This window comes from Neoarius graeffei, chromosome 11 (assembly GCF_027579695.1).
Source record: "Neoarius graeffei isolate fNeoGra1 chromosome 11, fNeoGra1.pri, whole genome shotgun sequence".
NCBI lineage: Eukaryota > Metazoa > Chordata > Actinopteri > Siluriformes > Ariidae > Neoarius > Neoarius graeffei.
In genome coordinates this window covers 60,137,606-60,152,071 of record NC_083579.1, presented here as the reverse complement: position 1 = coordinate 60,152,071, position 14,466 = coordinate 60,137,606, and the positions used below count along the sequence as shown (strand labels likewise).

Genomic DNA, 14,466 nt, shown 5'->3' with positions numbered 1-14,466 from the left:
TGTCAGCCCTGTGATGACCTGGCGACTTGTCCAGGGTGTACCCTGCCTTTTGCCCGTAGTCAGCTGGGATAGGCTCCAGCTCGCCTGCGACCCTGTAGAACAGGATAAAGTGGCTAGAGGTGATGAGATGAGATGTTTGCGTAGATTTGCCTGTGTGTGTGTGTGTGTGTGTGTGTGCATGATTGCATGTGTCTCCTAGACTCAGGTCATAGGCTGCTTTTGAGAGGAAGCTATGAGACAGGAACTAATTGGCTCTGTGTGGGCCCACATCACTCAGCCATTAAAACTCTTAATGACTGAGACTCTGACAGTAAGGAGCTACTTATAAGAACTCCCTGGCAAGCCAGACTAGTGCGCTCTCTCTCTCTCTCTCTCTCTCTCTCTCTCTCTCTCTCTCTGTGTTTGAAGACATGACAAGGCCTCAGCATTACCTCATCTTAGTGAAGCATTGCTCATTCTTTTTCTGAAATTTCCATTTAGCTACAGGGTTTGAAGAGGCTTTTTGGTCTGAGCATGGAAGTTAAAGGAGATACGCAGAACCTTTATTTTAAATACATTTCTGAGTGGATAGTATCTCCATCCTTGACTCTTGTATGCTGCATAAATGGGAATAAAAAAATAGAGAGAGAGAGTTTTGAGAGTTAAAATTGACCGCAAAGTTGGCCTTCGAGCTGCCCCGCTGAGCCAGCCAGCCCTGAGTGCGTGACGTCACTGTGGTAACCGGTTTTAAGGCCGAGGCCTTTTACAGCTATAGACCAAAGTCGTATAAATAAAAATTTATGGTGAAAGTAAGAAATACCGTTACCGACTTGCTCAACTAAGACTGATTTGACTTCATTGATTGTGGGTTGACTCTCATTAAAACAGGATAGGTGTTATAACTTATGCAACATACATGTACATGCATGCATTTTCACTGATAAAACGTAAAAGGCTAATTAAATAATCAGATGAACTGAGACAATCACATTCTGAAGCAAATTAAATAATCTTATACCGGTAACTTAAACACACAATACAAGTTACATGTATTAATCTAAATGCAGGTAAACAACGAGTGTTGCTGTTTTTGTTGCTTTGTATCCAAATGAGAGTCGCATCTTACCTGGCTGTGTTCTCGCTTCTTGAAGGGCGATCTTGTGGCTGGTTGTTTTGAAACAATCTGACTTCCAGTTGTTCATTCAGTTCTCCGTTCATTTGCTTCTTCCATGTAAGGGCAAGATATTGCTGCTGAGGCAAGCATATCCAGCAGAGAAATCAGACAGCTGGTCCACCCATTCTCCATTTTCTCCATACTGAGTACTCCACCATTACTGTTCAACTCAGGCAATTACTAAAAACCCAGGACAGGACGGGACGGGGCATCACCGGTTTTAGCAACAACCGCAGGGAGGTCACTGCCCAAGTGATAATATGTCACGTCCCGTTCTGTCCCAGGTTTTACCAATAACCCTCGGCTCACACTCCGGGAGAACTGGTGCAACTGAACTTACTTTCCTTTTCTTGTAGTTTTCTTTTCCTTTAATTGTTGATACTGCACCCTCTTTCAATACGGGCTTATAGCCAACGCTCCTCAACAGATCAGAGGTCTCATACGAGTCTTCAGTAAAACGTGCAGAGCAGAGGAGAGACCACTTTATAGGCGCCCAATGTGCCTGTGAATTTCTCGCAAAACACATCCAAATCTTTGCAGTTTGAACATTCTTGGACCATGAATGCAACGTAAATCCACCTTCTGTCATGTTGCTGCACCCACCAGCAACACATCTACATAGCATGGTGATAAATTAGCTCAAAATGGAAGCTTGAAGTTGCAGTCAGCTCTGTGTTTTAGTATAGCGGAAATGGCGATGTGACCGATAGACTTCCTGGGGTGATGTCACAGATGTCAAGGTCATTCACTCAGACTGCTACCTATGTGAATCATTTTAATCGTAAAAATTACTATATTAGATTTATTGTTGGGGGCGGCACGGTGGTGTAGTGGTTAGCGCTGTCGCCTCACAGCAAGAAGGTCCTGGGTTCGAGCCCCAGGGCCGGCGAGGGCCTTTCTGTGCGGAGTTTGCATGTTCTCCCCGTGTCCGCGTGGGTTTCCTCCGGGTGCTCCGGTTTCCCCCACAGTCCAAAGACATGCAGGTTAGGTTAACTGGTGACTCTAAATTGACCGTAGGTGTGAATGTGAGTGTGAATGGTTGTCTGTGTCTATGTGTCAGCCCTGTGATGACCTGGCGACTTGTCCAGGGTGTACCCCGCCTTTCGCCCGTAGTCAGCTGGGATAGACTCCAGCTTGCCTGCGACCCTGTAGAAGGATAAAGCGGCTAGAGATAATGAGATGAGATGAGATTTATTGTTAATGCTTAAAACTATTCCTGTGCCATTCTTGAGGTCTCAAGGCGTTTATAAACAAAAAGTGAAGCCACGGTTCTGCGTATCTCCTTTAAAGTTCATGGAAACAACTCACTGTTTCACATAAAGTTTGTATTGTGAATTTACATGGTTAGAGGCTATATTGATGCTCGAATGTAAATCACTGGAGTAAATATTTTAATAAGGATGGAACCACAAACAGTTTTCCTGACTGTATATTCCTGCAGGGATATTGTGTACAAAGCTAATTGTGTGCAGTGCTACTGTTTATGCAAGCGTATAAACTTGGATTATGTGACATCATTGCATTGCCTTGATTTCTTACCACTACAAATGTTTTCTTTTTGACATTGTCTAAATATAACAATGCTGCAGACCTGTTCGTGTATTATGCTATGTTATGACATGCTTTTATTTTACTACAGAAACAATTAAAAGGGGAATGTTTGAATTTACTTCTTAGGAATTAAAATTCCATAAATGGTAAACTCTTCAGTCACTGAACAATACAGCAGAGATACAATCTCAGTGTAATCTTACACATACTGCATAGAAAAACCCAAACATGATCAACCGGGTAAACACCTAGCGAATAAATTGGTCTAATTTTCCATCTTGTGCCACATGAGAGCAGTTAATTAGCGACAGTGCATGTGCGAGTTATCAGCCACACGTTTTCTATTGTGTGCCAACATGAAGAAAAAGAAACGCAGTGTCTCGGATATCTTTTAATGCATATGAAACATGCATATGAAAGTCTTATGTTCTGCGTATAATAGCGTTACATTGACAAATGTGTTTTATTCAGATCTTGTTTTAAAATAACTGTCTTCTTATCCTAACTATAACAATTGAAATGATGCATGTCCATCAGTGGATTTTTAAATTCAAGAGTGTAGGACTGTCCTTGTCGTCCATTCTGTCTGCTGACTGTTGGTGAGAGCATACAGAGTTTCCTTTCTCACAGCATGATGAAAAGAATCCCCATGCCTTTCACATTACAATCACAAAGCTGAGATTGATTCAGCCTTCACACCCACTGTGCCAGTCTCTGTATTGAACACACAATGTGGGGCTGAGTTCAAGTCTAGACTATTCTCAAAGACATATATTCAAGATGTAACATATAATTCCTCTGAATAATAACAAAGGCAAGTTTTAAACATCAAAATATTTTGATTTCCACATTAAAAAAAAAAACCAACCACCCAGTATTATCCACTAGAAAGTTCTGGCTCCTTATTGAAGCGTTTATTCTGTTGTTACTACAAGTGTGTGATTTATAAGATTAGAAAATGCTTTCTCAGATGCCAATGACAGGAGGACATAGAATCTTTCATAAAATGATTATGAAGAATCCAGGGCTTGTGTCTTAAAATAAATCTTTCATGCATTAAGCTTTATTCTTCATTTTTTGGTTTGTCAGCGCCACTTAATAGGGTTGTTTTCTCGTTTAATGGTCCTTGCAAAATTGATCTAATAATTACTGTAAATGGTGGGATTGGACTGTGGAACCAAGCTTCCTTGTTCAGGATATCAGTCATGGATGGATTCCCAGTTCATGATGACTTGATGGTAACACCACACATCCTGAGCCATGCCAGCTCACTCAAGCCTTAGCCATAATCTTTTGTTACACACTTCAGTGTCTGGTACTGAAACTAGGCAGAAAGAAAAGTGTAAATATGAAGCTAGAAATTATTTTTAAAGGATAGAGAACACAAATAACATTTAGCTGAACCTGGGAATGTGTTGTCAGACTTTATTACTTAGTTACAGTTATTTTAAACTCATGGACATGAGGAAAACATGGCATATGTTCCTGTTACTAGTTAGAAACTTGACACTCTCTCTCTGAAGTCAATGAGGAAGTTCATAGTCTATAAATGGGATTTTTCCTGTTTGTTTCAGAGATTTGATTAAGACGCCACAAAGGGCTTTTGCTTTGATCAATTACAGAGCATGTTTATTTCGGGTCACTTCCTGTTACGGGTGTCACAGACCCCGCCTGGGGACACGCAGCTATCATGACTTCCTCGAAATATTGCTGCTGTCAGTGTGTGTGTGTGTGTGTGTGTGTGAGAGAGAGAGAGAGAGAGAGAGCAGTAGGTCCAATCTAATGTTTCATTTAAGGATGTTTGTGAAGGGTCAGCAGCTGGTTTGCCAACATCTGTTCCTCATAGAACTTCCCATAGATCCAATTTCCTAAATCCCTGTCATGTTTAGAAAGAGAGATTAGCTTTGTGCTTGCCTCATATTGCTCTCCTCCTCTCTCCAACGTCTTTCTACTGCATATCTAGCTGCAAGTCAAACAGAGCTGCCAATGTCATTAGCTGGAGTTGATAGACAGAGACTTTAGAGGTGCGTTTGGTTTTAATTAGCTGCTGAGCTGCAGTGGCCTGCCGCAGAATGAAGCCATCCATCAGTGATCAGAAGCAACTAAATTATTCCAATTCAGGCACACAAAATCCACAGAACCCAAAGGCTGTTTCTGCCCTAATTTGAATTAATTTTTCTGGAAACCGCCTTTCTCCAAACCGCCTTTCTCCAAACCGAGAAATAACAGTTATTCAGTGTGAAATTACAAAATTACCATTGAACCTTTTGAGCAAAATTAGATCATGGAGATTTATCAATACATTTATTGTTACAGTGATACAGTGGGTGAAGTTTCTGACACAGCATATCAAATTTAGATTTGAATATTTCCCTGGAGGATGATATATTATATGGGAACAGTAAGAGGAAAGAAGGTCATATCATGAGCAAGTGAATATTTTTCAAGTGAATATTCCACTCATCCACTTTGCAATTTATCCTTCTACAAAAAGTAGAATGAACCATAATGGATTTAGCAGCATCAAGTACCATAGACTGAGATTGCATAAAAATATATATGAATTATCACATACACATATAATCATATACATGATTGTGGGCATAATATGTGTGCACTATTCTTTGTCAGATGATGCAGTGTCTAACTTGGTTTAGTTACTTCATATAGGCCAGGAGAATGTCATGTTCAGATACCAGGAAGTAACAATAGCATTTAACCCAAATGTTGCATTAAATTACTTATTTGATTCCACCAATTGGTTTCAGTGGTTCTGATGTCTGTTTTGAGTTCTTAATTGGTCAAATTGTCTGGTTAATGTACTCTCTGTGGCTGTAGGCTCATATTGCTCCATGTGCTTGTAGCATTAGGGGTGTTCTTGTGATCAATGTAACAGTGCAAGCATGCATATATCCATTATCTGTAGCTGCTTATCCTGTTCTCCAGGGTTGCAGTCAAGCTGGAGCCTATCCCAATTGACTATGGGTAAGAGGTGGGGTACACCTTGGACAAGTCGCCAGGTTATCGCAGGGCTGATACAGAGACAAACAACCATTCACACATACGGTCAATTTAAAGCCACCAATTAGCCTAACCTGCATGTCTTTGGGGGAAACTGGAGCAAACCCATGCAGACACAGGGAGAGCATGCAAACTTCACACAGGAAGGCCCTCGCCAGCCGCTGGGCTCGAACCCAGGACCTTCTTGTTGTGAGACAACAGCGCTAACCACTACGCCACCATGCTCATCATCTCATTATCTCTAGCCACTTTATCCTGTTCACAGGGTTGCAGGCAAGCTGGAGCCTATCCCTGCTGACTACGGGCGAAAGGCAGGGTACACCCTGGACAAGTCGCCAGGTCATCACAGGGCTGACACATATTGACACAGACAACCATTCACACTCACATCTATGGTCAATTTAGAGTCACCAGTTAACCTAACCTGCATGTCTTTAGACTGTGGGGGAAACCAGAGCACCTGGAGGAAACCCACGCAGACACAGGGAGAACATGCAAACTTCACACAGAAGTTTGGCCTCAGGGCTCGAACCCGGACCTGCTTGCTGTGAGGCAACAGTGCTAACCACTACACCACCGTGCTGCCCATGCTGCATACATCTCATCTCATTATCTCTAGCCGCTTTATCCTGTTCTACAGGGTCGCAGGCAAGCTGGAGCCTATCCCAGCTGACTATGGGTGAGAGGCGGGGTACACCCTGGACAAGTCACCAGGTCATCACAGGGCCGACACACAGACAACCATTCACACTCACATTCACACCTACTGTCAATTTAGAGTCACCAGTTAGCCTAACCTGCATGTCTTTGGACTGTGGGGGAAACCGGAGCACCCGGAGGAAACCCATGCAGACACAGGGAGAACATGCAAACTCCACACAGAAAGGCCCTCGCCGGCGAACCCGGACCTTCTTGCTGTGAGGCAACAGCGCTAACCACTACACCACCGTGCCGCCCATGCTGCATACATATTAATTAAAATAATATGCAGTGCATGTATTTCTCTTTTTATACACTTGGCCTGTCTTTATTGCCATAGGCTTTGAAAGAGCAGTTTGACCTTTTAAAGAACAGCAGAGGGCAGGCATTCTCCCTCTTAATTTTCACCCCGACATATATGCTTTATTATACATTTTGAGTTGGTGCACACACTTTTTGTGTAATAAAGTTCCGTATAATAAAACATTTTTACGTATGAATCATAGTCAACAGGAGAATATAATGGTTATGTTTTCTTTAAAATAATCAGTTGGCTCATTGTTTTTATCATCATCATCATGTTGGATGGATGTGAATAGAATTTTAGGTCAGCTTAGTGATGTTTAATAGTGACCTGAATCTGACTTTTAATTTCAGTTTGTTTGTTTGTTTGTTTGTAAATGCATGAAGTAAGAAGACGAGGATAAGGTTGGCGTTGTAACCAGGCGGACACTAGGACCTCCCCGCGCTTGGGAGTCAGCAGGGCGCAGCACACAGAGCGGGTGCGCGCAGCTTCAGACTCAGAGCGCTGTAGTGACCCGCGCGCTCACATCCCGCACAGCGCGCGCTCTCTCTCCCTCCCGGACTGCACACTTTGGATACTTTGATGTTCTGTTGCATTAGGAAACTGTTATTATTCCTTTCTTTCTTTTTTAAAGCAGCAATAAATGAACTAAATTGGAGCTATTTATCCTGTGGACATTCTGTGGATACTTTGAAGTGTTTTGTTTTTTTTTTTGTGTGGAAATTGTGCGGCCATGTAAACACGTATAAGAAACACATCAAGGGCGTGTAGTTTGAACCTCAGCAGACTTTAGGTGCGGTAAATGGTGTAGGTGAAGAGGTCTGAGCCCCGGCTTTGATGAGGCAGACCACAGCTGCGCTCGCAGAGCTGCTGATTTCCCGGGACTGCGCCGGGATGCGGGACAGGAAGGATTATGAGAACCGCTCCAGAGAGCGAGGGGACGGGGAGCTGGAGCGCCTCCGAGCCCGAGACAGAATGGAGGCCACACTGGCTGGACTGGCAGAACTGGACTATCTGAGACAGAGACAGGAGCTGCTGGTCCATAACGCCCTGAACAATCAGGACAATACCAGCACAAGTGGGGAAGAAGATAATCAGCTGTGCTCGGCGCTCGAGGACAATTACCTCAACAACGAGGAGAAACTGCTGGAAGAGAACATTTTACTGTTGAGAAAACAGCTGGTATGTGTGTTCTAAACAAAATGCATTGGCATCTGTAGTGTTCTAGTGTGTGTGTGTTCTGCTTGAGTGTGCGCGCGTGCGTCATTGTGCTTGCGCGCGCGCGCGTCGCACTAGATTACACTGTATCCTTTTTAGTTTCCGTTTTCTCTTTAAGGATTTCTCATTATTAAACTCTAATAGGAATCAGTGGTGCATTCATGCATCCGAGTCACAAAATATACAGACAAGCGCGCCTTAGCACCAATAAGGCATTCACTGATCGTAATAAAGCACCAAAATAGGAATATATATATATATATATATATATATATATATATATATATCATCTCATTATCTCTAGCCGCTTTATCCTTCTACAGGGTCGCAGGCAAGCTGGAGCCTATCCCAGCTGACTACGGGCGAAAGGTGGGGTACACCCTGGACAAGTCGCCAGGTCATCACAGGGCTGACACATAGACACAGACAACCATTCACACTCACATTCACACCTACGGTCAATTTAGAGTCACCAGTTAACCTAACCTGCATGTCTTTGGACTGTGGGGGAAACCGGAGCACCCGGAGGAAACCCACGCGGACACGGGGAGAACATGCAAACTCCACACAGAAAGGCCCTCGCCGGCCCCGGGGCTCGAACCCAAGACCTTCTTGCTGTGAGGCGACAGCGCTAATCACTACACCACCGTGCCGCCCATATATATATATATATATATATATATATATATATATATATATATATATATATAATGTATGTGTATATATATGTGTGTGTATATATATATATATATATATATATATATATATATATATGTATGTGTGTGTGTGTGTGTATATAATATATATATATATATATATATATATATATACACATTATATATATATATATATATATATATATATATATATATATATATTATATATACACACACACACACACATATACATTATATATATATATATATATATATATATATATATATATATATATGTGTGTGTGTGTGTGTGTGTGTGTATGTATGTTTTTGTTCCCTAACATATTACATATTATTCATCCCTAGAAAGTGTTTGGTTTGCAAAAGTATCTTCTATAAGGTCTATAAAAGGTGTTAAATATATGGGACGCTACCTTGGCTTTACCCAGGCATAGAGGAAACCAAGCTAATTTCCACAGATGATCATTAAAATGACAGGAAAGCTATGTAATGTTATTTAAATGGACCTTCCTGAATGCACTGAGTGTCCTGCTCCGTGCTCTGAGGGGGTTCCGCTGCGACAATGAGGGCCGACCCTGAGTTACAATGGACCGAGCGACCCAAATGAAGTTTTGCAGCACAGCAGTCACTGCCACCCTACTGAGCTTAAAACAGGCCGAAGATCTGCTCCGGATTAAAGTGAACTCTCTGTTCGCATACCCACCGTTTCCGTGTAAAGATATAATGATGTGTTTTCAAAGGAAGAAGAAGAAAAAAACTCCCAGTGGAAATAATCTGCTCTGCAAGGAGGAAGAACAGCAGTTGCTGTTAAGAATGTTGCACTTGTCTATAATGCACTATTTAAACAGAAAACGGGAATGTAGACACTGACATTTTCTTCTAAAACAATTAACGTACCTTAGAAACCTATAGACAGAACACGAACATTGTGTCTAATCCTTGTCTCCCAGCTGTCAGCACTGCCCAAGGTTAATTTTGTACCATTTCAAAATAACTCTTGCCCTACTCTGCAAATGGCCCTCTGTGTAAAAATGGTCTCCACAGCCCAACATTCTGAGAGCTGCGAGCCCATAAATCACCACAAGCCTGCCTGTCAAGAGCACACATTTTTACTGCCTCCCAGTCCCTAGCAGAGCCAGCGTCATTCTGTTGCTTCATATAGCACTGAAATCTGCTGCTCCTGTCAACAAACAGCACTTCAAATATGCAGTAGATAAAACACCACTGATTATGAGCCATTCAAAGTAATGTATGTGTGCTTTAATGGATCTTTCCCTTGGTCAGCTGTTTCACCACACTTTAAATTGGAATGCAGCATATGATCCGGGTGTTGTCAGATGCAGCCAATTCCACATAAGTGGCGTGTTTAAGCCGAATGCTTCTCCCCCACCAGGCCTGACTCTAATTTAGTCCATTACACTTGTCTGATCCATACCTCCAGGCAGCCAGCACTCAGAAAACTATGGGAAATAAACTTAAATTCCAAAGGAAACTACTTACCTGAAACAGCTGAGCCACAACTTACTTCATCACTGGTCTGAATACCAGAGGATGAAAAATGTCTGACTATCTCTCTGTGTTAACTGACTCTAGTGTTGATTTGCCCCCATGTAGCAGATGTTGTTCTGACCTCACCAAATTGTTTTTCTCCTGAAGAACTGCCTGCGGAGGCGAGATGCTGGTTTGATTAGTCAGCTCCAGGAACTGGACAGACAGATCAGTGACCTGCGACTGGACACAGAGACCCTACATGAGCATCTGGAGAGTGATAGCCGGCCCAGCTCAGGTTGGTTTTAGCCAGGGAATAGTGAAGGACTTGAACCTTTCGACAGCTTTAAAGGCTTTGGAAATTATTTGTGCAGATAATACGATATAAGAATGAAGTACATAATTTTACACCAAACACTGCACCCCAGTTCCTTGGTTCTCAGTTCCCATTTCTTGTTCCTGCAAAAAGCCATAAATAGAGTTCATAATAAAGTTATATAATTTGGTATAAAACTGTTCTGTGAACACAATAATGCTAGTGGTAGCTTGTGTGCCTGCCGGGCCTAATCTCAGTTGGAGGCTGTTTAGCCACACTGTTTAGGCACTAATTTGGTAAAATGAACAATCTGCACCCTGTGCTTACTGCCTTCCCAGCTGAGTTGGTTTACATTCCAAATAGGAGAGGTCATTTGAGTGCTGAAGCAGAGTACACTTTTGTTTTGTGAAGTGTGTATAAAGCAGAAATTGATTGCACATGTGAAGGCTCCTTGCTGAATGTCACTATTGTTTAAAAGATTTTGCTCCTAATAGCTGGGGAGATTACTTGTGTCCTTAATTCTGTTGATTTATATTACAGAGTAATACAACTTTTATGCAAGCTACCTTTGAGAGCAAATTTATATTACAAAACAGAGTGATTACAGAACAGAGTCATGTGTTTGTAAGTAATAAGTATTGCATTCTGGTAACGGCTTCTTTTTCAGCATAATCAGGTTTTTGTTTTTTTTTGTTTTTTTTTGTTTTTACAAAATTTGTTCTCTTTATTTCTCCTTCTCTGCTAGGTTTTTACGAGTTAAGTGATGGTACTTCAGGCTCCCTCTCTAATTCCTCCAACTCTGTCTTCAGTGAGTGTTTGTCCAGCTGTCGTTCCACATCTTGCCTGTGCGCCCCCCTCGACACCTCGCTCTGTGCCTCTGAAGGAAGACCCAAGTCTTCAGGTGAGAGTTCACTGAGAGGGAGGGAGAGGGAGTATTTCTGTAGCTTCTCGCAGCCCGTGTCATCTGGGTGACAGTGCTTTGCGGAAATTTTAAACATGTAACACAATTTAATAAGCAGTCTTGCTTGTGCCTTAAACTTTTATCATAAAGAGGAAGCCTACTTTCTAACATCAGTTGCTTATCTCTCTTGCTTGCCTTGTTTTGTTATCATTAGCTGAAAGCCGTCTAAAACAATTAAGTCTGGTAGAATGCAAATAGAAGAGGATAGGGTAAGAGGACATCCAAACATAAAAGATAGAAATAGTTTCACAGCTCTGCAAACACCACACCTCTGATAAACCAAAAAAGACAAAAGACTCATTTGCATGTCAAAGCTAATCAACCATTGACCGAGCTTAACAATTCACTTAGGGTTGAGACTGGTCTCACAGAAGCAGTTTAAAACAAACACACACACGATATTTAGATGAATTTAGAAGCTTGGAATGGTTTTGAGGGGGAGTATTTGTGAGCTATTGTGGGGTTTTTTTTTTTAGACTTTTCTTATTCTCTATTGCTAATTGTCCTTGTTCCTTCTGCAGATGAGCTCAGTGTCTGTGCTGAGTGTGAAGAGCAGTGTGAGGACTCGTGTTCTGGTACAGTCCGCAGGTCACTCTCTGTTCCGTACTCTGCCTCTCCAGATGGGAACTGTGACAGTGTGTCCAAGTTCCACTGTGACCTGATAGCCAAAAATGGAAGTGATATATATCGCTACCCTAGCCCTCTCCATGCTGTGGCTGTTCAGAGCCCCATCTTTTTCCAGTCTATGGTCAACCATCTGAAGGAAGACTCTGGTATGTCCAAGTCTGGAGAAACCCTTGACAATGGTCAAAAACCTGACAAAACCCTTTTATCCCAAGCTCAAGCTCCCCTCAACAAAAGACTGGACAATTATATATTTGGACTGCTTCAGAGGAGAGCACAGCCAATGAGGACCAATAAACCTCGAACAAGCATAAACACAGACCCCTCCAAGAGTGTCTTACGGCAGGGCAGCCTCTGTGTTAGGCCTGGTGCTGCTGGACAGACACAGTCAAGGACCTCTGAACTCACACCCAACTGGCAAACTTGTTTGCAAGCAGCAAAAGCTCCTTGCACTGACCCCAGCGCAGCGTCACCTCAGAGACAGCGTCCTGTTGAGTCTAAGGCAGAACACTTGGAGAATAGTGCATCCTCCTGTCCTCAGAATCAATCCCTAAATGGATTCATAATCAAAAATGATGTTAACACTAATAGCCTATTAAAGAAGAAAGGCCCTGGGGCCAATAAAGGCCAACCATTAGCTGTTGTTGCTAAGGAGTGCCAGGACTTGGGTAGCTCTAATGCGGTGTCTTCCCCAAAACTTAACAAGCATTCTTATTACCCTGCTGTGGAGGACAGTAAATCAGCCCAAATGATGAAAGCAGGAACTCCTAAGAGAACTCCTAATGTTCAGGCTTCAGTGGCCTGCTCTGCTAAAGTGGAGCAACCTCTGCCAGAGGTACTCAGCCTCGGCTCCTCCTCTCAGAGTCAGGATGAGGGGGGTCAGATGGTCAGTGCACAGTACATCCCTGCCCAAGAGCAGAGTGTCAAGCTTCGCAAAGGTGGTAGCAAGAACGTGAAAATTGTCAAGGTGAAGAATGGCAGCAGCATGAAACACAGGACCCATTCCAGCGAGATTGTATCAGAAGCAGGCCGTGACAGGCATCGCACTGGATCCAGGCGATCCAGACCGTCAGAAGACATGGCTCATTCATGTAAAGCCTCCAAGAGGGCATCTTGTAAAGCCAAAAGGATTCCAGCATCAATCCCTGAGGGGCGAATCCTGGAAAAGCACACCACCTCCAGAGGCAGGTCAACTTCCCAAAGACACCATAGTCACCACAGGCATCATGAGGCTGTGCTGGCTAAACCCAAATATAAGCGCAGTGACTACCATCGTAGGCTGCGGGGCATCCCAGAGGTGCCTTATGAGGAGGCTTTCAGGAGGGTTCACCACAAGCAAAAGAGGGAGATGCTGGGCCACATGTATCTTCCTTCCAATGCACACATCACCAGCCCTTATGCCTATGTGGGCAGTGACTCAGAGTACTCTGCTGAATGTGCTTCTCTCTTTCATTCCACCATCGTGGACACAAGTGAAGACGAGCGCAGTAACTACACCACCAACTGTTTTGGGGACAGTGAGTCGAGTGCTAGTGAGGCAGACTTTATTGCAGAAAGCACGACTAGCACTGACTCTGAAGGCAGCAGTGGAGTCAACTGGCCACAGTATAGTCAAGCATCGCGTGAAATGACTTCAGCACAGGCCAAAGCCTTCGTCAAAATCAAAGCCTCCCACAATTTAAAGAAGAGAATCCTACGCTTCCGATCAGGTTCTCTAAAACTCATGACCACAGTGTGAGAGACTTAACGGACGAGGGAGTTTGAATTGGGATGCAGCCAATCAAATTAGCTGCTCTCAGTACTCACCCAATAAAGTGCCTATTCACTGCTAGTGGATTTATTGAGCGACATCCACCCACGCACTTTCAGGCTCCTTGATTCACACATTAAAATCATTGAGAAACATCCATTGTGTCATTTTCTGTAGACATATTTATTATAAACTCAGATTTTCCTGTTATGCATTTACAGGACAAGTGCATTTGTAAATGCGATCAACAGACATTGTTGATTTTTTTTTTTAAATAAAATATTTAAAACTTAATATATTTGGTTAGTCATACATGAAATAAAATAAGAAGTAAGATTGGAGAAGAAAATGCATTGTTACTAAAAGAGAAATGAGATGGAGGGATAGACCAAGTCTATCTGTAAAATCGAACAATATTTGGGCAAGTTCACCTGCTGACAACAGGGCTTTTGTTATATGCACAATAAATATGCATGAGCGTTGACATTACTATTTACCTTGTGGTTTTTGCCTATTATCTGTAAATTGCAATTTATGTACATATTGTTCATTTTTGGTGCCGTATCTTTTTATGGTTTATTAAATGTTGCCTTTGATAACAGCTCTAAATCTCTTTTACTCACATGATCAAATTATTGTCATCACTGCAATGAGTATTTACATTTCAAATTTCAGGAAGATCATCTCATCTCATTATCTCTAGC

General features: G+C 42.5%; 1 protein-coding gene across 1 annotated transcript; it reads left to right on the top strand.

The window, feature by feature from the left end:
- Nucleotides 1-7,217: 7,217 nt before the first annotated feature.
- dact1 (dishevelled-binding antagonist of beta-catenin 1) lies at nt 7,218-14,251 on the top strand. Its single transcript, XM_060934410.1, has 4 exons — nt 7,218-7,910; nt 10,280-10,409; nt 11,173-11,328; nt 11,910-14,251. Exons 1-4 carry the CDS (start codon nt 7,566-7,568, stop codon nt 13,748-13,750), a joined length of 2,472 nt encoding a protein of 823 aa, XP_060790393.1. The 5' UTR covers nt 7,218-7,565; the 3' UTR covers nt 13,751-14,251.
- The last annotated feature ends 215 nt before the right edge of the window (nt 14,252-14,466 follow it).